This window comes from Vigna umbellata, chromosome 8 (genome assembly GCF_029865625.1).
Source record: "Vigna umbellata cultivar VRB3 chromosome 8, Vumbellata_1.0, whole genome shotgun sequence".
Taxonomy (NCBI): Eukaryota; Viridiplantae; Streptophyta; class Magnoliopsida; order Fabales; family Fabaceae; genus Vigna; species Vigna umbellata.
This window is the reverse complement of record NC_142172.1, coordinates 17,671,603-17,695,099: the sequence shown is the minus strand read 5'-3', so window position 1 is coordinate 17,695,099 and position 23,497 is coordinate 17,671,603. Positions and strand designations below refer to the sequence as shown.

Below are 23,497 nucleotides of genomic sequence, written 5' to 3'. Positions count from 1 at the left end.
AAGACAATCTAATGAGGAGGAATTTTATTTCTTCACGTGTTTATATCAAATATGAAAGTTGTTCACTTCATATGGAGGCTAATCCTGGGAAAACTGCAACCAACAAAATACTTACACATAGATGAAAACAATTGGCTAATACAATGTGTTTGAGAGAGGAAAAAACTAATCACATATTCCTTAAGTGTGAGATTACTTTTAGAATATGAAACTTATGTTGTAAATATATATTTTTTTAATTATCCTATTAGAGCATGTAACTCTCAAAGGAATCCAAAATGTCATATAAATTAAAAAGAACAATTAATGGAGGACTAGAGTCAAAGTCCATATGACAAAAAGAGACACGAGATTAGTTAAATTTGAATTCAATAATCCTAAGAAATTCCTAAAAATTCTTCCCTTATACCATATTGCAAATGGATTGATACATACTAAAGAGCACACAAGAACACTTTTTACATTTTGAAAAAGGTAATGTGAAATCATTATTAAAAGTATAGAACTTATGTTTCAAAGAGGTTGGTATATACATCTGCCTACCATGTCATTCTAAAGAACAGACAACATCACCTAGGACTTAATAATAAATGCAACAACAATATAGGTAGTTATGCATGCTATATGGAAAGAAAAAAAGATGAGTCGATATTTAAAATGAAAAAATAGTTACTAAAATAAAATATTACCATATTTCATTTCTGAGTTTGATCTAAAACACTTAAATTTCTTTTTTGTAAAGCTCAATTTATGATGAAAGTAATATGATGAAAGAAGTATAGAATTTGTAGGATTAGTATGACTAAAAGTAATAAACTTAAAATTTCATAATTGGAAATATTATAATCTATAGCATCCAATTACAAAGAAAGATAATACAAAGATAAGTATTACAAACAATTTTATTTAATAAACCATAAAAATAACCACAAGAAATAAAATAAAATAAAAAGAAGTTGTAAGATCATAATTATAATCCTTGAAATAGTTATGGCACTTGTGTTTTATACATAAATTATGTTCTCGGAGATCTAGCTTATGCAAAAAGGAGGCACATGGAAGCAAAGTATATTACCATTTTCTGAACAAAGAATGTCTCTTTCATGATAGAATGAATTTATAGTTGACTCTTATGTCTTGGATCATGGACTTCTCGGATCATGTAACTCAAGATTTTCATCAATTTTCCCAAAATACTATTTTTATAAAAAAAATGTTAAATGATTTACTTGTTTTTATTTTTTTTTTATTAAACTTCTCCCACGGACGGGAAATGCTTAGTCAGACAGTGAACAACGGCTTCCAAGAAGCATTTTCCACGTAAGAATGTAAGATTCTCAAATATGTTGAAAATTTAGAAAATGATATTTTAATTACCACAAAATATGTTTAATAATGATAAAAAAAAAATGACAGGATGACACGAACAGCTAGAAACTTATTATCATTTCAAAGGAATTGAATAGAAAAATCTTTCCCAATAAATTTTTTTCATGTACAGAAAAACTATTAAATAAAACATGTATTAATATTTTAAAAGGAAAAACCATATATCAATAATTATGTGTGGATTTGAAGAAGATAAAAAAAAAATAAAAGTGATTTGTTGCAACTTAGCATTGGAAGATTAATTAATTCTCAAGCCACACAAGAGAAAGTGTCCAAGTAAGAGTCGAGTGATAGTAACCAAAAACACATATACCTAAACCAGTATAATGTTAAGGATTTTTAGATTAAAAAACGCGAAATTTTAAATAGCATTTTATGACTTAAAATATACAATTTCAAATGCATACATTTAAATGAGATTAATAAAATGATAAATGATTAGAGAAAAATTAGTGTTGCTACAGTGAATGTTTTACTTAAATCAACCAACATTCAAATGAAGAATTTAGCTTTTAACAATTTAGTGTTTCATATTAAAATGTCTTCAAACAAAAGGTGTTTGAGAATGAAAATGTTTCTCGATATTTGTTCTATTTAAAAAAAAATCCATTAGTAGTCAAATTATTCGTTTACAAGTTACCTACTAAAAGTATATTTTAACTAGAAAATTAAAGAAAAAATTAGTCTTAGAATATAAGCTCAAATTAAGTTGCTCTAAAAAATGAGTACTAATAATCTTTCAAAAAACACTAAAGTATAAGTTACACTTATTTCTATAAAATAATATTACTTGCATAAATCTAAATAAATATAGTCAAACTCTAATATAATTTTTCAGTTATTGATGATTTTCTCGTCTCGATTTCAATTTTCATATTGTAATTCAAATGGTGTATGATGATAGAAAAAATACATTAGATAGGAAAAATACAGTTATTGGTCTCAAAACAACACAAAAAGTTGATGCCATTTTTGAGTTCAAATGATGTATGAAGATAGAAAAAACACATTAGACTATACGATGAGTAAGGTTGTTGGAGTTAACTAGCTGAAGCAAAATTTATATCAAAAAACTCAAATCACAGTATAATAAATGTTAATTCCTATGGGAAATCAATGTAAGTATTAACCTAGATTTTGAAGCTTAAGTAAAACTATTAATAGTACATGTTATTCATCATCTTAATCTTATTTACTCACCGAAGAGAAGACCTGTACATTACATACAACATATGGCATGATAATACATCAATGTATATGTAAGCATCTCCTTAGCTCACCATGAGCCACATTCCAACCATTATATTGGGAATTGATAATGTGCTCATTTAAATGAATTAAAAAACAAATCCATACAAGTACATATTAACAAAATTTCAGTGCCTGAGGCATAAGCTTCAGCGCAACTCGTCATTTAGATAACGAATGTACATTTACAGACATATATTTGGTAAGTCATGCTTCTACAGTTCTACTCGGCCATCAATGCGGGCTATAGTTGGCCCAATTTGTCCTGAATGAAACCAAGAAACCATTGTAAACCACAGCTTGAGAACATGAAATAAACAAATAACATAATAAATAAACCATTGCGTTCTTTGTGAAAGGAATTTATAAAGATCTAAGTTATGCCAAATTATTTTATTATTAAATACGACGAATCCTAGGAAGTGAAATAGCTTTACATAACTATCAGACCTTAACCCAACAAATACGCACAACTACACCAAGTATAAACTAGAGATAGTGTTAAAAAATCAGTTAAATGGGGGAGTAATCCTCACCTTAACCAAATTTTGTAAAACTAAGTTAAACTAAACCCATTTTATAAAAGATGATATCAAATTCCATCCCAGATCCGTTAATACACTGGCTAGGTTATACCATTCCAAAATCAATAATGTTAGAATGAAGGGGTGTGTATGAAAAACCCCAAGTCCCACACTGGCTAGAGAACAGTCCCCGCTTTAATAACCAAATTTGTATGGTTGGATTTAAACTCATTTTCTAAGATAATCAACAGCGATAAAAGAAAACCATTAGTAAACAACCAAACTCTCTGTTAGTAAACAACCAGAAGACCTGTGAAATAAATAGATCCTTAAAAAACAACCTGAAGCATCTGCATTAATTTTGGATGCTGCTCCAAAAGTTGGCAAAGTTTGTCCCGATCTCTCAATAAAGACTGCCATGTCAGAAGAGTAAAATGATAAGATTTAAAACAGCGCAAAACCAAATTGTACGTTTGGTTAAAACAGAAATTAAGCATGCTATGTAGCCTCCTATTAATGCCATTACAATTGAAAGATACCTGGATTGCCTCCGGAGACTTAAAATACTCGTGTAATGACATTCCTGCATCTGGTTGCTGCTGTGATTGACCATCCCCAGGCTGTTGAGTGTACTCAACATGTGGCTGCAGCTGCTCGTGTGAAAACTGTTGCTGCTGGGTTTGGTAATATGTCTGCATTGAAGGAACATGAGACTGCTGCAGCATATTCATTTGATGCACTTGAACATTGCTTTGCACAGCCACCCCTTGCTCCAACTGCTGTGCTTGAACAGGTGGCCTAAGCTGAGGTGGTTGTGGTGGACGTGTAAGCTGGGGTGGCTGCAATGGCTGCAACTGAGTAACTGAGTGCATTGACTGATATGAAGCTGGAGGAACAGAGACATTTTGTAAGATATTTGGCTGGCTCTCAGTCTGTTGCTGATTGGGCGCATTTCCAAACATAGTCAATGGCATGGAAGCTGGCCTACTAAACCCCATCGGAGGATTAGGGTATGATGACAATCTGACTCCTGAAGATGCAATGGAAGCCTGGGAAAGTTCGGTGGTCCCCATACTTGTCTGATTATACATAGAAGGTTGAGAGCCAGAAGTTTTAATAGATGATAAATTATACTGACTAGATATGAAAGGAGGTGGTGTCGGAGGAAGGGGAGGAGCAACTCTATTAGGTCCACCAGGAGAAGACACAGATGTCCTGGAGTATTTTGAATCTGGCATGGGAATAGAAGATGCTAATGCTGTTGCTGTTGAACCATTGTTGAAGGGAGATGGATAGTCCAATTGAACCTGCAAGGAAAAATTATAAATGTCATAAGCTTATCCAGGAGAAAACTGAAGGCAAGAGAAAAAGATTCATACGAATGTAGCAGTAACCAAAAAAGGAGGAAATAACTAACAAGAACATGGAGGAAAAGTTTCTCACTTGGAATGCCACTGGACGTTGTGTGCCTGCTTGAGAATTAACAAATGAAGTTGACTGACTGGGAACAGAATCGGTAGCATGAGATATTATAGGTGAGACTGTCGGTGGAGGTGGCATTGGTGGTAAAGGAGGTTGGTTGGGCAAGAACCTTTGGTCGTACAGTCCTTGAGAACCAGTAGCAATACCACCGTGTTGAGGACTGTTCTTTAATAAGTAATTTTGGGAAACCATTCTTGAATCAGCTGGTATTTGCATAGACGAGGATGGATTATTATAAAGAGACATAGGAAATGAAGTATTTGATGCTGTAGAATCATATCTACCAGAAGGCTTAAGTTGGACATTTTTCAAGTCATCAGGCTGCTCAACATACTTCCTGTCCGAAGAGACACTTGGTTCACGAGTTAATGACATATCAGGACGTGAACCAGAGATCTTCGAAGAAAATTCACTTTGGGCATTTTCATCGATGTTAGATCGCAATGGAGTACCCACCTGTGAAAACTGACCACTATCAACAACATCACTTCCTGTCTCTTCAACAATTGAATGAGGAGAACTTTGCTCAACAATAACTGGGGCTGGCTGCTGTAAGTTATCATCCAGCTGAGGGAATAGCAACTTGTCATCAGGGTCAGACTCCTCTCCATCAAAAACTATATCAATTCCTTGAAGATCATCATCAAGATCCGTTTTCAATTGCTTAGATTTGTTTAACTTCTCCATATCTGCAGGTTTCACAGGAGAAGCATTTTTAAGGTGTCCCACAGCCTCTCCCACAACAGTTGCTGAAGGGTTCTGCCGTTCCCTCTGTCTTGCCATAAATTCATCAACATGAATGGATGGAGGTCTCCCACCAGTAGATCCTGCTCGTGGAACTGATATTACATTAGTAACCCCTTCAACAATTCTCTCTCTTGCAACATAATCATCCACATGCATAGATGGTGGTCTGCTGGTATTTGGTTTGCGATGTCGGAAAGCATCCCTTCGTGTAGTACCAGAAGAAACAGTAGACTGTGCTGCACCCCGTGAAAAAGCATTTTGTGACGAGATATCACCCTGAAAACTTTCTCCTCTAGCTCGCCTAACCGCACCATCCATTGATGGAAGCTTCCTCTTGGCAGCAAGATTTGTTTGCGTCAATCTATCAGGTAATACTTCTGGACATTCCCAAAGGAATTTTTCCCCAAGTCCTCCAACATAAAGATGATCATCAATCTTTTCAACACTGTTTTCAAGCAACTGATTCGTGTTTGAAAAAACTAGAACTTCATATTGAGGTAAAACAGCATCCTCAAACTTCATGGAACCAGCAGGACTTTCCAATACTAATGACAGTGACTTAACAGACTCGGAAACCTTACATAAAAAATGAGCAGAACAAGTTACAGAGTAATACAGGTAAAAACTACTAAAGAAGAGGCTAGATTCAAATGGCTAGAAACCTGATGCAATGGGATTTGTGAGTAAGAGGTAACCAAACAGTCATCCATAGCAGCTTTGGAACTTAACAGAGCACTAAATTGTAGTATGTAATTTATATTTTCCTCAGGAAAGCCAACTGATCTTGTCATATCATCCAAAATCCCAAAGAGATACTTCAACGCAACCACTCTGTCGGAATTCAAACTAAGCAACAAAGAAACTGTAAGTTATCCTGCCATAGGACCAAAAATAATAACAGCGAGACAAAGTACGCAGAAATGTTCATATACATCAAACCCTCCTTTTCAATGCTCTAAGAAACTTGGGATATCAACGTATAAAATAAGATTTCAGATATCTACTTGATGTAATATAATTTGTTTGTTGCACTTCTTCACGTATATAGATAATATAAAGTCGAATTTCAAATTGTTGCTTCTAAAGAACATATGAAAATACACCTACAAAAAGATTTCTTTTCACTAAAAATGAAACAATATTGCCACAACCAACAATTGCATAGTCTAAATTAGTTACATTGAGAACTAATGCCATAAATATACAGTAATTCGTATATTTCAAAAGCATGACTCTGACCAAATATTGAAGCAATATCCGTTAACTATCCTTTAGGATTTTACATAGTTATCAATCCCAAATAATTGTACATAGTACCAATCCCTGAAAATATTAAATGACCACTTCAGTGAGTTTTGAAAAATATGACAAACAGTAAAAAGATAACTACTAAAAGCGAGAAAAGAACGAGAGCAGAAAATTGAGGCATGCAGGCATGAAACTGAAAAAAGAAAGAACAGAAAAAAAAAAGCAAGCTGAAAAGTAGGTGAACCCAGGGGCTTGGCCAGACTTTGGTGTGAAGTGGGTCCAATCCAATCAAGAAGCTGAAAAGTATGTGAGACGGGAGCCTAATAGGTATGGAAGGGATGATTGGTCAAAAATTGTTTTATATAATTTAACCAAGAGTCATGTTGGACAATCCCGTGATTCAAAGTCATTTCAAAAGTAGCTTAACATGTGAAACGTTTTATTTTAAAGTTTTAAACTTTAAATTTCAAGTTATTGTTTGTCTTATATTTTTCTTCCTTAGATATATTTTAGAATATTTTATCTATATAGTGAAATAAAAACTTAATAAGTATAACAGAACATTTAATTACATAATAAGTTAAAAAATCACATTTATACTTATATACACATATTTTGATAAAGGAATTGTTTCACAATATGCGCTTTTCCAGTTTAAATGAATAATAACAAAAACCATACATATAGAGGCATGCACACCAAATTTATGCTAATGAACAACGATAATAATAATCTGGTTGTAAATAAAATATGATAATAATAATATTACTTTATGTAATTGATAATAATAATAATAATAATTATTATTATTATAATTATTATTACTATAAAATATATGGCTAGTAAAAATATATTTTATTAATATTTTTAATAATTCCACATTTTCATTGACTACAGTAATATAAAATTATTAGTTATTGTATTATAATATAAGATATAGATATAACTTCATCACAATATAATTTACAATAGTAACATTAACCGTGTGTGTGTGTGTGATATTAAAATATAATATAATATACAATTAATTATTTTGCTTTTGTATATAATATTCTCCCTCAGTTTTAATAAAAAAATTATTTCTTGCATAAGCAACTATTACTTCCGTGAATCATGTCCACAAAAATTGTCTTAAATCTAAAAGCAAAGCAATTATATGGGAATCTGAGTACGCGACAAGGAATAAATGAATTTTTTTCAAATCATGTTAATCATAAGCACATGTGCAGGTTAATCAGCAGCAGTAATCCAGATATAAAATACGAAAGCTTACCTATCTCCGTTCATGCAAAACTGTATGGACCCAACAGATAACGCATAGACAGCCTCAATTGCATAAGTTGACAAACCCTCCTTTGTATCATCCATAGATTTCAACAACTTCATCCAACAGCTGAGTAAAGGGGGGCATTTTCTCCATTCAGCTACACTGGAGACACTATAATTCACATTCCTATCACCTTTCTGAGGATCGAGTTCATAAGCAAGAGAGTGGATACCCAAATAAGTAGCTCCAAATGCCACTTGGCCTTCACCACAAGATGCTAATTCTTTGAAAGCTGTAAGACAAGCCAGTAACTCTTTTCCAACAGGCAGGACCTTGAAACAACAGAATTCTTAGTTAGCAACTGGAGAGTAACCAAAAAAACACTAAATTTAGAACTATACAGTGACTAGTAAGACAATTGATATTTGGCACCTCTTTTCCCAACGAAAAGTAAAGACTGTCAACAAAAAATCTAAATAGATCTACAAGTATATACAGAAGGTATTGAGAGTCACCTGGCAACTCTTCAAAATATATCGTAAAATTAGGGCACAATCTTCATCACTCATTTTTTCAAATTTTTTACTGCCAGAACACCAGAAAAATCATCACTGAGTTATAAAACTTGAATAAAACATAATATTTAGAAAAATGTAAACTGCTTACAAGTCATGTCTTTGCGGGTAATGTTCAGAAGTCTCAGAATGAAAAAGGAGCATGATAAATTTGAATATTGGGAGACACCAACTATAAATATTAAAGCTGCATCTTGCAGAACTTCTATCAGGAGTCTGCTTTCCATCATCAATAATAACAAAACATCTATCCAATAGTTTAGTTAGCATCTGAAGAGTGCCCTCCCTCAACAATAGGGCCTGACAGAGAAAGTGTACCAGCTTTATGTAAATTACTGCTATCAATAATAATTAATAAAACTGCATCGATAATTATAATCATATTGAAAGTAAGAGACAAGAATAAACGGAAAAGCAGATAAATCACCTTTCCAAGTGGATGCTCCAACAGGCTTACAAGAAAATCAAGAAGCCTCAAAATCTGAAAATAAAGAAACAAAATTCCTCAAAATGTCAAAATAAAAAGAAAGAAATCCAAGATACAAATTTTAGGGGCAGACAGGAATCTTACCTTGTATGCATCTGTATCTGATGGGGATGATGATTCCGAAACATGATGAATAATTGAGGACAACACCGGTTTTACAAGCATGGATGCATACTTAGGATTGTGGCAGGAGATTCGAATAACGAAAACCCGCAGAAGATCTTGAATGACCCCTAATGCCTGCCAAAAATCAGAGTAACAAAAACTCATTCGTGCAAGCTCCACCAATAATGCCTACTCCGTATTAGAAATTTGGAAGTTCATATTTAGGAATAAACTACATACAGAAATTGCATAATGTTCTATAATCTCAGCAATTTTGTCAAGATGTGGCACCAGCTGGCCAACCAGTTTCTCAAGGTGTCCAGAATCCAAATACCAGTTGACATGTCTCTCCTTCTGAGGCCCCAATATGGTTCCAATACCCAACATTCTTCGTGCAGTTAACAGGGGCATTCCACTAGTCCAAAGCCATATATCTTCTTCAGGAAATAAATCACTCTTGACATAGAAAACAAGACCAGAGGAGTTAATCATACAAACAATCCAGTAATCTTATTGTACACAGCCTAAAAATAAAAACATAAATTTAAGAATGGAAAAGCACCAAGCAATGTACAGTATCTGATGAAAAAACAACAGTGCAACCTTGCATAGTAAAACTTCAAATGGAATGGACATACCAAAAGATAGAGTAAACTGCAAGTTTCTTTTGGACCTAGAGTCAACAGAGAAGAACTCTGAACACTGGCAAGAAGGGTGTTAAAAAGACCTGGACTCCATCCATGCACTGGCCAGAAAGCAAGTGCTGATGCAATAAGATGACAGACTGCTCCATAACCAACAGCATAATCAGGATATGGAGATATTAAATCTGCTGCACATGCAGCTAGCTTGGGACTGCAATTACCAGGATTTGATCAGTGTAAAGAAGTAAGATTCTCTAACAAGATGCAAAGAAAAAGGAACTAAGAGATACCTTATTTCCCTGTGCAATCGTAAAAGAGCATTCATTAATTTTGTATTTCTGTGTTGCTCCTTTGCTTCCTAAAATGCAACCAAAACAATCTTAGTTTTTTACCTTGTGTTGCACAAGGTACTGTAACTCTAATAGAAGAATGTCAGCTTTTTTTAAAAAAAAAATTTACCAAAAAGAAATTGAAGATCAGAGAAGGGTAAAGGAAGATCACATATAATAATAATATTAATAAATTAGATATACTGAACTCCAACCAAAGCATCACATGCACCCAAGATTGAACTTAGGCAAAAGATAACACAAATAATATACCACTGAAGTCCTATGGACACTCCTCAAATCACATCATTCGTGCTCATTAGTTAAAAACCATAAGATGTTAAAATGTAAATTCTTCAGTGTTATGATATAGATAACAGAAAATATTGGTGACCGAAAACAATCACTTATGAAAAAATATTGAAAGCCATTACTGGTTATGACATCACCATTGCGGACAAAAAAAAATCAACACCTGCATATAGTTAATTTAAAACTTCAGAAATATAATTGTAATGCTAAAATTATTGAAAGAAAACCAAATAAGTAGTAATAACATATCCACAAACTCAAATAACAATAAAATCAAATTGAATCACCACCAAATTCATGTTATGGACCTAAAATAACAACTAAATATAAGATAATGTCCGAAATTTCTAATTATATATTGGATTTCCTTGAACTAACTTGTTCGGCTAGAGGTGGAAAAGAAGAAGAAAAATTATTGAGAGGAAAAGAAGAAGAAAAAGAATTTAAGCACGGTTGGAGGCACTGAACAAAGAGGAAATAGAAAGAAAAATAAAAATAAAAGAGCAGTTGCAGTGGAACTAGAGGTGGCTGCGGCAGCAGGAGGATGACAGCAGGAAGACAGTGATGTGACAGCAACAGTATTGTATTGGGACAGCAGCACAGCTGCACAGGAAACAGAGCAGGCTGCACAGGCATGGAGTGTGTGAACCATAGGAGCTGCAGGTGGGGTGCTAAAGGATGAGGTGGGCTGTGTTACGTTTATTTTCTGATGTAGATGTTTGGGTTTGGGTGGGGTTGTTTATCCCAACCCTCTGCTTTAAAAAGAAAGGCTATTGGGCTGAACCAATATGCATTACTCCAAACATAGAAATATAAGAGAAAAAAATTAGGGCTTCCAGAGCCTGGCGTCAGGTCCCATTGACCTAAGGCAGCTTCTTTATTTATGCAGATGATTGTCTCATTGTTCAAGATTTCCCCCATCACCATCCCAAATTACACTTTGGCATGCACAACGGGGCCACTATGAGCCACCATGAAAAACCTGATTTGTCACCACCATGTTGTTGCAGCCAACAGAAAGTTGGCCACCACAACCGTGGCCATTTTTAAAAAACACTGATTCTTAAAGGAACAATGTATTTCCTGTTAATTATTAAGCATTGATAACAATTCAGAAAGACTAACTAATTACCACAATCTGAAGTTAAAATCTATAGGCTAGACAGCAACAATTGGTAAAAAGAAATCTTAGACAGGAGAAAAAGAATGTATCTAAATTTCCATCTAATTCCTTGGACATAATCCAATATCTTCAGCCAAGAGTCATCTGTGCGTGAGTTCATTCTGCCATTACATCTTCCTTCAACCCATTCAAGACCTCATGCATATTAGGGGTCCACGCAATACGTACCGCTCCACATAGACTTCTAAATAGGTGATTTGCTTCAACCCAGCACCATTTATACAGGTTTTGCATCGCCTAGGACTGGAACCTCCAATCACAGCATCAAGAAAATCAGTCCAGGATAGATTTTGTAAGCAATGCTCCCACCATTGGAACAGCATCGACAAAATCAGTCCAAGGTTGCATATAGTTAATGTGAAATCTCATAAAGAAACCATAGTAGCACTAAACTTCTAGCAAATCAATAGCATCCATGCCACACCCTTCCCCAATCAGTCACTCCTTTGAGTTCAAAATATAATTCAACCTAATTGACCCATTCATCCAACCATAAGCATCACCAGGAATAGGGTAATCTCCCAATTCCTGAATCATACTTCAATCCATCAAGCTCTTGCTCCTCCTTTCACCCTTTCCAACATTTCTAACACCTTTAATGTTGTTTTCACCCAAAAGATTCACCAGGTTCTTCTCATCTTTACATGTGGAAGTTGACCCTTCAAGTAGATCTTCCAATTTCTTTATCCTCATTAGTCAATTAGTCAATCTTGAAGTTGAAGCTCTATCCCTCCCTGTTTCCTGCCAATCACCTCTCCATTACTTGTCCAAGATTCAAAGCCTCTCTCCAAGAACTCTAAAGTAGCCTCTAATTACCAATTTCAAAACTAATCCAAACTAAGTACTTGCTTGGCTTTTGAAGCAATATAGCCTAACAGACATTTGAGCAAGCACACAAAAATATTGCTATCACGTTTTATGTGCCTCAGAATTTGCAACAAATCCCACATGAGTAACAAATCACCGATACTCAGGATATATTACATCATTTAAAAAAGGCTTAGTTAAGTTTTAAATCCTTGATAAATTGGATAACTTGCAATTAAGTTCTTATTAAATTTTTACGGTCTATTGGGTACTCAAAAAAATTAAATTTTCAATTGAGTCTCCACAATTTAATTTTTCTGTCAAGTGGGTCTTATACATCACCTTGCATAGTTGTCACCACATGTAATTTTATATTTTATAACTTTATAATTTTTAAATTTTTATAATAATATGAAGTTAATAAATATAAATGTTGAATAATGATATGATATGTTTTTTGTTACACCAATATTAAAATATACCATTGTTTTATATTTTTATTCCAAAAAACATAACATAAAAACATAACACCACATTATAGATTATTCAAAACAAGGAACTTACTAACCCATCTAACACCATCCTAAAGGAGCAACTATTGCCTGAGTTAAGAGACTGCAAATCAGGGGTGGAGTTGGAGTTGTGCATAAAGGTCGTGTAGGACATCTGATAATGAGGCTTGCAGATTTAGAATCACAGAAACAACATCACATAGTGGAGATAGTGGTCCCATGAGGTAAACTTGCCAAGCACTTTCACTTTTTGAGAAGTGTAGTGAGCTAGCTAATTTTGCTTAAAGTCAGACCTAAGAAGTGAAAGTGTTTGTTGTGAATGCTAATGTGAAGCATGAAAAGGTAGAAAAACACGGAGATTTTTTTTTATAAAGAACTAAGGAGGATTTTATTTGAAGCCAACGAAGAGGAAAGAGTTGGTGCAGAATTATAAAATTATAAAATTAGAAAATAACAAAATTATAAAATTATAAAATAACATGTGACAACAACAAAATAAGATGACAGAACAAAATAAGAGTCATGTAACTCAGTTAAGACTCACATCATCTGATTAACAAAAGAAAAGTAAACAGCAGGGACTCAATAGAAAAATATAATTATTGAGTATCCAATAGACCAAACAAATTTAATAGGACTCAATTGAAAGTTTTCAAATTTATCAGAGCCATGAAACTTAATTAAGCCTTTAAAAAGGGTTTCATGGCAACCAAAGAGACCCAATCTCACATGTTTTGTTGTTGAAGTTAGGCTGGTCCAATTTTAATATGGTATTGAAGTCTATACCCAAAATGAACATTGGACCACACATATATGTCTAGTCAAGGCATGAGAGAAGAGTTAATGTTCCACAAAAGCTAGTCTTAGTAAGTGGGTTTATATCTAACGCAACCTCATTAAACAGGAATGTAAGATGAGAATTATATCCCACTTATATATTACTAGTCGATTTGAGATTTCTGAACATCACAAGTATGAGATTAGATAATTATGAATGGTCTAACAAGCGTCCGATAACAGTGGTATGATGGCCCCAAAGAACTAGACTGATAGGCTTTGATACCGATTCAAATTTAGAAAGAATAATATATTTCTTCTATCTTTCAATAATGAAGCCATTGGACCTGTAAATACATGTGCCTGCTGGTTACTTTAGGAAACATAGAGAGATAATTCTAAGGAAACAAATCCATATAACTATGGGATTGTGTTTAAATACATAATTTTAGTATTAATAGCAAGATACCCCTATAATAAAGAATAAAATTATAGCATGGATAAGACAAAAACTTCCTAAAACGCATACCGAACAACACAGTTTTGACATTAGAAAGTAAGTTTAAATCTAACTCATCTTTACTAAATTGGTTTGTAAGATGACAACTGTACCTCACTTAAGTATTATAATCCAGCCTTATTAGTTGATGTGGGATCTTCAATAGCTAGGATTAAGGCCAAAATACTCCAAATAACACTTGAGCAATTTTCTTCCATTCAGCTAGCTTTTAAAGTTATGTTATGCTCAATCTTTTTCTAATAGGGTCTTCAAATTAAATTTCACAGAAACTTCAAGTAAAGGAAAAATTAAAAGCAAACCAACTGAACTAATAGAGACTCCTTTATTAACTGGTTTCCATAGTTATCTAGCACACCAGCGTGGCACATCTCCATAATAGGATTATTAACTGGTTTCCATAGTTATCTAGAACACCCAATAGCAGGGGCACATCTCCATAATAGGAAAGGCCAAAGATCCTTTGCTCAATGATACACATCATATCATGCTTGATAAAGTGGGCCTCAGTTAGTGGCCATCAGCTGCAAGGGTGACCATTTTCGGCTCAGACATAATGCAAACCCAAACAAAACTATAAATGTACAACTTTTTCAGGTTTGAGATGTAATTACAAATCAAAATGTAATAATCAATCCCAACTCTACAAACTGTTCAAACTCTTTATAAACTATTTCTTCGTTAGTAGGATATATGTTCACATTTCAGATGTAGATTGTTCCAAATTTCCAATATAATGAAACCACCACATAAAAAGACCAATATTCTATTAAGGACACACCTGTAATTTCTGTAGTAATGTAATAAGTAGCACCAATGAAGGAACCAAAAGATCAACTATGTTCAGCTCACGATTACGCTCTAGAAGTAAATCTGATGTAGTATTGCATTCTGTACCCTCATCTACAAGGTAATCTGTTCAAAGATATGGAACATTACATTTTGCAAACCTAAAGAGAAGTCCATCTAATTTAATTGCATAAATTTAGTAGCCTACCCTAACCAGATACCAGAATTAACAATTAAATGTATGATTATGAAAAAGTTTAAATAATATAACATGTCTGTCAAACAGAAATTTTCTTGAAAACAGTTCGTAGCATCAACTCACTAATCTGATATATATTGCATATCAAAAATTATTAAGAGAAGGTAGGCAACCCATTGTAAATTTGTAATAAACTTACCATAATTGTTCGAGGACCTCTCAAGCATGAATCTGCAGTTCACCAAAATGGCATAAATAACTATTACGGCACCTTCATCATAGAGAGTCGCAGCAACAGTCTGCATTGATTAAAAGTTTCATAAGAAAGGACATAATTTTACATGGAATTATTCAAAATAGATTATTACATACTGGGTTCTCAGAAATAAAAGACAAAATCCTTATTGCTGTTGTCAACTGTGCCAGAGAAGAATCACGAAGAGTGACACCATCAAAGGACTTTTCAGATATAAATTTTCCAAGATTCTCCATAACATTAATATCAGAGCCACTAGAAGGGTCTCCAACAACATTTTCCACATCAGTCAGATCTGAAACTAAGATGCTAGTTGATGTTAATTGGGCATCCCCTCCTGAAGCCAATACAGCAGCATAACGCAGGAGACCAATTCCCCCATGTTTGTGGTATACTACACCGGCATCGATCCATTCTAACAACCGTGAGGGAGCATCTTTTCTGTTGGACCCCGGAGAAGAGAAATGCAAAGCCCTATGTAGTTCCATGGCATGTCCAATCCATGAACCCAAAGAAGAAGATGTGGAATCTGTAACTATGGCTTCAATGATCTCAGCAGCTGAGTGAAATATTGTAAGATTTACAGCTGAAGATCCTGAATATAGTAGAGTTAGAACAAGCACTAAAGAAGAAATCATGTCAATACCATGTCTGTGTATAAGAAAGAGATAGAGTGACTTGAGTACCACTGCTTTTCCCAAGAGATTCAGATTCCTTGATGGAACTCAGTGCTTCAATTAAGATGGAAACAGCCTACAGAAAAGAAAAGAATCATACCATAAAAGAGCCAGCCACAAATAAGCAATATACTACGTACTAAAATGTCTACCACAAATAAAAACACCATTCTGGAACCCAAACTATCTTTGTAGCATTTACATCTAATTTCTGTAACTGCAGATTAACACTGAATTTATTATGGACAAAAGAATAAAATTTCAACACATGTTAGGAGGTATTTGTAAGAGCGTCCACAGATATTATGTGGGCCTCTACCCTTATAAGCACCTTTTAGCTTATTTAAATAAGCTTTTTGGCAAAGTTTATCAACACAAGTTATCTCTAACTTGCTTCTTTAATTGTTTTTACAGTCAAATTTGAGATAATCTCTAATGTGATAAGAGCTACCTAAGTGTTAATAAAGTTGTTCACTCAAACTCCTCAGACATTGAAGAATTCTGCCGAAAATTCACAACTAACATATGAGCATGTCACTCAATAATCCAGCCATCCAGTGAGTAAGCCAACAGACCATACAAATACAATCATATAGCATAAGCCTCCTTATGTAGTATTATAGCAGCTAATTATTTAGGTGCATACCTCAGGAAATTTTCCCAAAGATAATAATGCCTGGCGCCCACAATCAGATCTACAAATCATCCACAAGTTTAATTTAGAACTTAAACTGTGTAAGAATATTTAAGATTCAATTCAAATAAGGCAATTGGCACCGTGAAAGCATAGAGAGTTCCCAGACAATCCATAGGAACTCTTCTGATTGTGGATTTGATGAAAGCAGACTGTCAGTGACATTGGCCTAGAGCAAGCACAGAAATCATCTCAATTAGATACAAACCAGAAACAAAGTTAAAACTCCAGAGAAAAAAACAGCAGAAAGAGCAGTAACAAAGCAAACAGTGGGCGTGAAATTATAATTTTGTTGCACAACTAACCATTTTTAAATGCATCTCAATTATCATTCCTATCTCCAGTGGACTACAAAAGAAACCCTTTGAAATCAAAATGGAAGCATATTGAAGAGGAATACAATTTTCCTTATTGCCTCGGTGACCACCCCTAAGAGCAAGTATTAGTGTACTCGAAAGTTCAGCATCCTGCAAAAGGAATATCAAGCCTAAAACGGTAGAGAGTTAATCAAATTACTCGACATCTCACTTACATCTGTCTAATAATTGATGAAACTGATGTGAGTGTTATTTGTAACCAACCTGCACGACTAAAAAGGAAAGACAGGATCACAGCCTCAACTGATGATGTGACATCCATGAAGAGTTCCAAGACATGGCCACTCTCCGAACGCAATACAGATGATGACAACAATGCAGTTGATAATGAAAGAAAACCCCTCTCCTGCAAAACAAAAACAGTCTCCAGCTCTCACATTCCAATACCATCTTCCTTTATTAATATACAGATACAGACAAAAATGTAGATTTTACTTAAGGCAAACACATGATGTTTAAGTTAGACAAGATGCATCTCAAACAACAGCAGGCAACATTTCTGGAAAAAAAAAAACAAAAAAAAAAAGAACTTGTCTTGACAAAACAGTGTACCTTCAAAAGCCCCAATAAATGTGAATCAATATCTGAATCTGAAAAGCAACAACTTGAAGAGCTTATCAAGCTGGAAGTTGTTTTATATGACAACAATCCATCTGTTTGACCAGTAATCAGTGATCTGCTTGCACAAGCTATGGGAGAAGGATCTTCAGTTGGACCACGCGAATTTATCAATTTCTGCATTAGTACTTGTTAACAAACATTAACAATAAACTTTTTTAAAGTTAAAATTACAAAAAACAAGTCAGAAGGCAAAAGAAAAGAAAAACATAGTGGGGAAATATAAAATAAAATTCTGCATATTACTACTTTATAATACTACTAAAGCCATAATTGATCAAATTAAAACTGACCAGGAGCTTTCTGAGCAAAATTTCAGCTGAGCTGAGCATATTCAGTGTGGCATCTGTAATCCTGCCAACAGTACTGACATTTTCCAGCACAGAAAGAACTGCTGACTGGCAAAAATTAAATTATTACAAGATAAAGATGGAGTTCAGAAATTCAAAGAAACATTTATGTCAAGCACAATCATTGAAAGAAATACCTCATATCTAGAAACAATTTCATAAAACCGTAAGCGATGAAGCAAATAGGTTGCAAGAGAAGCAACATCATGCCGAGGTTTTGACAATATCAATTTCACCAAATGGCTGTAACCTTCACTGATACCAGAGGGAATACTTTCATCTTCCCGAGGCCACCAACCTAAAAAGGCTTCACATCCCACTGAATACCTAGTAGCCCGCTCTATAACACCAAGAAGCAGTAGCATAACAGTAGTAGAATTTTGCCCATCCTTGGAAAAGAACACCCTCAGGTGCTCCATTCCCCCACTACTAACAAACTGAAAACAACTCTCTCTAGCAGAACATAGCAAATAAAACATGCTCAATCCTAAAAAGGCATGCTCCCTCTGCAGTTAAGCAAGCAGATACATTAGCGAGGGGGGAAAGATGAACAGAAAACACAAGCTAATAAGCAATATAGGGGGAAATGTAATTAGATTCTAACTTTCTCAACAAATAGGATGATGCTAGCAGAACAATTGACAAAAAAACAATATATTACCTGAGAAAGGAAGTGATCCCCTATACATGAAGAGTGTGTTTGGAAGTGAAAGTACTGGTTAAACATATCCACTAACGTTTTGGAATCCAACATTTCAACATCCATTTCAAGATAATTGCCCTCTGATGAACAATCGGCAGATTCACTCCTAGATTTCTCATGAAGAACCTTATAAACCTCAAGAAGCTCTTTTCTTGCCTCATTAATTGCACTGTGCAACTCTTCCAAATTCTCAGATCTCTTCCACATCTGATATCTCCCACTGATTGATTCACATATGTCACTGGAAATGTAAGAAGAGATTGCAGACACTACAGTATTTACAATTTTATGACCAGCATCCCCAAGATCTGAAAACTTCAAAATTTTTAGCATCAACTGTAGAAAAATATTGACTTCAAGAGAAATATTTGTTGCAGGAACAGGAATAGACAACACGTTCAGAGAAGAACGTGATTCACGAATTGTAAAATTAGTAGAGTGTAATGCAGGTGGCAGGTCTTCAAGCTTCCCCTCAGTAGAATCAACAAGATCAGTCAATGCATTGTCATCAATATCAATGTTAAACTGACCCAGATCCTCTGCTGTGTTGCCATATATAACCATACTCAGACTGCGATAGCTGCCCCTTACAACTATATGACTTGTAACAACAGCCTGAGAAAGAGAAAGGAGTAAACACCAAAATGGTACAAATCTTTGGATAGAAATATTTTTTTTAAATAATTATTTTTCTTAATCTCCCTTGGGAAATTAGCAAAATAAGACAGTATTCTTTCAAAATAAACAACCAGAACACAACCTTAGGCAATAAAGTGAAATAACGAGGACAATGCATCCACCAAACATCTTTAGTAAATTAATAGTATACATTACTCTTATAAAAACATATATGATAAGCAAACAAGAACCATACCTACTCAGAATTTCAATAATATCCTTTTCACTAGTATCAGTCACCAAACAAATTAAATTAGATTAAATCATGTCAAAAGATCTTTTACGCATTAGTATTTACTTAACTATGAGTTTGACATACAAATTACTTCTCATGAAATACATCTTTTGCATCTATCTGTAAAAAAACAAAAGCTAAATATCTACACCATACAATTAATGGATCAAACAAAAAAATACAACAATATTGATACACCTTTGAACAAATCCAAACGGAATAGAAGTAAATGTTAGATATATTATATCTTTTATCTTTTAGTTAGTTTGTTATTATTTCTCATTTGTATTTTGGGCTTAGCCCATATTTCTTCTATTATAAATAGAGAATCCTATGTGTGTATTTAACACAAGGGAGATTAATCTAAATATAGTTTTTCACTATATTCAACAGTAAATAAATATTAAAACAGTTTGGGTAACAAGGAACCAAACACTTAATAATAGTCAGATTAGAAAATGGTCTAAAATTTCATAAATACCTCTACTTCTAGTACATTTGATGAAGATTGTGAATAGAGAAAGGGCTGACAAAGTCTTCTAAACCTCGTCTCTCCCTCACAATGAACAAAAACCTCTATTGCAAATGATGGAGGTGAAGTCGCCCTGAAAATGTCACCAGCAATGAACAAAAGTATTATAAAAACTTCAAAAGTCATCCAAAACCACAAATGCAAAGTGCATCTAGTAAACATGAATCCTAAGGCCCAATTAAACATGAGCAACACAATGGCAGAGTGCATCAAGTAAAAAACTTAATTCAACACTTATTTTAAGCTTATCTATGCATATATCATAAAAGCTTACCATGAAGCTTACAGAAATAAACTAAAAAGTTTATTTTAATAACTTTTAGCAATCACCATGAAACCTATTGCAATAAGATTAAAAAAACTTATAACAAGGTCATACGCCATTTTTACATTTAATAAAACTAGTGCAAATAGCTTCAAAAATTCATGTATAATGTACACGAAAAATGAGTTCAACACAACAAAACATAGTATAAACTTCCCACCAAAATCATAAATGCAAAAAATTCCTAAATGAAACATGAGCAACACCAAGCCAGAGTGCACCAAGTAAACAACTTAACTCAACTTTTTTTAGCTTATCAAAGACATGCTGATATCATAAGCTTATCATAAATGCAAAATAACCCTAAGAACGATTTAAACATGAGCAACACCAAGTCAGAGTGCATCCAGCAAACAACTTAATTCACCCCTTATTCAGCTTAACACGCATGCTTATACTATACACTTCACTGTGACGCTTCCAGAAAAAAAAAACTTATTTTGATTTATTAACCAATCACCATGACACCATCAGACATATTGGAATAAGAATAAAAAAAACTTACAACAAGGTGATGAGCCATTTCCATAGGAACAAATAAGCAGGCGCTCGGAAGCCCATCCCACTAAATTTTCACGTTAATGTGAAAGCTAGTACAAATAGATTTAAAAATTCATGTATCATACACACGAAAAATGGGTTGGACACCATAAAACATAGCATAAACTTCCAACCAAAAACAAATGCAAAACAATCCTGAGGACAAATTAAACATGAGCAACACCAAGCCAGAGTGTACCCAGTAAACAACTTAATTCAGCACTTACTTTCAGCTTATCATACGTGTGCGTATTTCATAAGCTTAACCATAAAGCTTACAGAAATAAATAAAAAAGAAAATTATTTTAATCATTTCCCCAATCACCATTGACCTATCACAAAAAGATTAAAAAACATCTAGTAAGGTCATAAGCCTCTTTCATTAGCAAAAATAAGTAGGTGCTTGGGAAGCCAATCCCACGTAATTTTCACAATTAATGTGAAAACTAGTACAGATAGCTTTAAAAAGTAATGTATCATACATAAAAGAAAAAAAAATGGGTTGGACACGCAACTAAACATATTATAAAATCCCTAGAAACTCTTTCAACCAATTCCGAAGGGTATAAAGTGTTATTCTACATTACATTACACAATGTAGCCATCTAAAACAAGCATGAGCAACCACCAACTCTCAATGCCACCAAGCAATAAAGAATCCCCACTATTCAGTCCAACCTTCTATCACTTCAAACCAATTTCAAAAACTCAACACAAAAATAACATACCCAATGAGTGCCACTGCTTGAGCAACTGATGACGCACTCTGTTCAAGAAACTCACAAGCGGTGATAACAATGGGCTCTGAGAAAATCACCTGCAAGAAAGGACTCTCGGTTACTACAACCAACCATAAGAAATCCACCAAACCCCACTAAAACACATTCCAAAGTTCGCAGTCGCTAATAACACACAACTATGATGAGGAAAGTAAGGAGTAGCCAACACCAACCACGCTTAAAGCTTACCGAAAAGAGTTCTTTAAAATTTCCCACTTAGCAATGCGATTGAAAGAAAGAATCGCGTTGAGAGATAGAGAGAAGCGAAAAATGACGTTACCTCGTCGACGTACTCATCGAGGTGTGGATGAACGAAGGTTTGGGAGAAGAGAACGCATGGCTCTGGTCGACCCATGTGACAATTGAGATCAAGAAGAAAGACACATGAAAATTTAAAATTCTAGGGTTTATGTGAGTGCCTCTCTCCTGGGTGCAACGCAGATTTGGTTTTATGGGTTGCGCGCTCGTGGCCGACCTCTGAAGACGAGAGAGAGTAGTAGTGCTTAAGGAGAGAGGGAAAGGGAATTCTGAGTTTTTTTATTTTTATTTTCATTTTTCCGATTTTGGGTGAATTCCAAATAATGCTATTCTTCATCTTTTTTCCTAAATCATGGGATGTCAAATCTAACCATTTAACCTTTAACTATGTTATCTTAACTACATATCTATTCATTAATGAATAAAATTATCATTTTTATAATTATTTTTTCAATTAAAATAAATTTGCTCTATTTTTTAAACTTTTTATATACACTTTTTTATTATTGATTTTGTGTATGGAAAATTTATAATTTTATTCTAAATTTTAGTAACATTTTCTAACTTAATAATTATTATAATATTTTTTTATTTCATAAAAAACTGGGCATCTTTTTGCATTTTCCAATAGTTACTATGAATAAATTTAGGAAAATTAAAAATTATTAATTTTAAATTTTAAAATATGACAAATTATATATGAAGAAACAAATGCTTTTATTATTTTTTTTAATTCCATTTTTAATTATTAAACAGTCGTAACACTTTTTACATTAAAAAAAAATTGTAAAACTAAGTAAGAATTATTGTGTAAGAATATGTTCTGTGGATGCTCTTCAAGATTAATTAGATTCTCGGTAATTTAGTTTTTGTAATAAGTATAACATCTATTTGAATTGATGTCTCAAGACACGCATAACCGAGTTTGGAATAAGAACAAGGAAAACTTATATTAGAAACTTGGTTGGAAAAAACCACATTTTAACTTGGTTTGAAATAAAAACTCTTATACCACTTGATAAAGAAAGAAGAATACATTAACTCCAAGTTTTAAACCAAATAAATCAAAGAAAATATATGGAATATAAACTTGCACAAATGTAAACAAAGAACCAGCAAATGTTAAATTTAAAAATATAAAGGGAGATTATAAATGGAGAAACACACTACAAGTTAAGAATCGAACGTTCAAATAAATAAAAATAATTTTTTTTATTTCTATCAATACAAAACTAGCATCTTCCACTTATATAATCACGAATATGATTGAGAACTGGTGTAACCCTACTAAAATTATACCAATGTCATTTAACACTTTTCCATTTTTAAATATT

At 33.7% G+C, this 23,497-nt stretch overlaps 1 protein-coding gene across 2 annotated transcripts; it reads right to left on the bottom strand.

Annotated features, from left to right (window-relative positions):
* Positions 1–2,538: 2,538 nt before the first annotated feature.
* On the bottom strand, positions 2,539–22,450 carry EMB2016 (mRNA methyltransferase EMB2016). 2 transcript variants are annotated; one of them, XM_047291407.2, is made up of 28 exons: positions 22,186–22,450; positions 21,855–21,943; positions 20,211–20,334; positions 18,775–19,431; positions 18,251–18,619; positions 18,057–18,161; positions 17,698–17,880; positions 17,350–17,491; positions 17,074–17,255; positions 16,852–16,937; positions 16,721–16,769; positions 16,084–16,150; positions 15,514–15,992; positions 15,341–15,440; positions 14,935–15,068; positions 10,007–10,074; positions 9,711–9,927; positions 9,313–9,528; positions 9,052–9,207; positions 8,908–8,961; positions 8,572–8,780; positions 8,421–8,490; positions 7,912–8,237; positions 6,053–6,236; positions 4,605–5,966; positions 3,701–4,468; positions 3,503–3,574; positions 2,539–2,902 (listed from the first exon to the last, which is right to left on the bottom strand). In XM_047291407.2, exons 1-28 carry the CDS (start codon positions 22,258–22,260, stop codon positions 2,882–2,884), a joined length of 6,564 nt encoding a protein of 2,187 aa, XP_047147363.2. In that variant the 5' UTR covers positions 22,261–22,450; the 3' UTR covers positions 2,539–2,881. The 2 variants fall into 2 exon arrangements, with proteins under 2 accessions (XP_047147363.2, XP_047147364.2); XM_047291408.2 differs by having other exon boundaries at positions 15,514–15,983.
* Positions 22,451–23,497: the final 1,047 nt, after the last annotated feature.

Coding starts and splice junctions, on each gene's coding strand:
- EMB2016 (XM_047291407.2), bottom strand. CDS start 22,260: ATGGGTCGACCAGAGCCATGCGTTCTCTTCTCCCAAACCTTCGTTCAT. Junction 21,944..22,185: donor TCGATGAGTACGTCGACGAG/GTAACGTCATTT, acceptor CCTTTCTTGCAG/GTGATTTTCTCAGAGCCCAT. Junction 20,335..21,854: donor CAAGCAGTGGCACTCATTGG/GTATGTTATTTT, acceptor TGACATTTTCAG/GGCGACTTCACCTCCATCAT.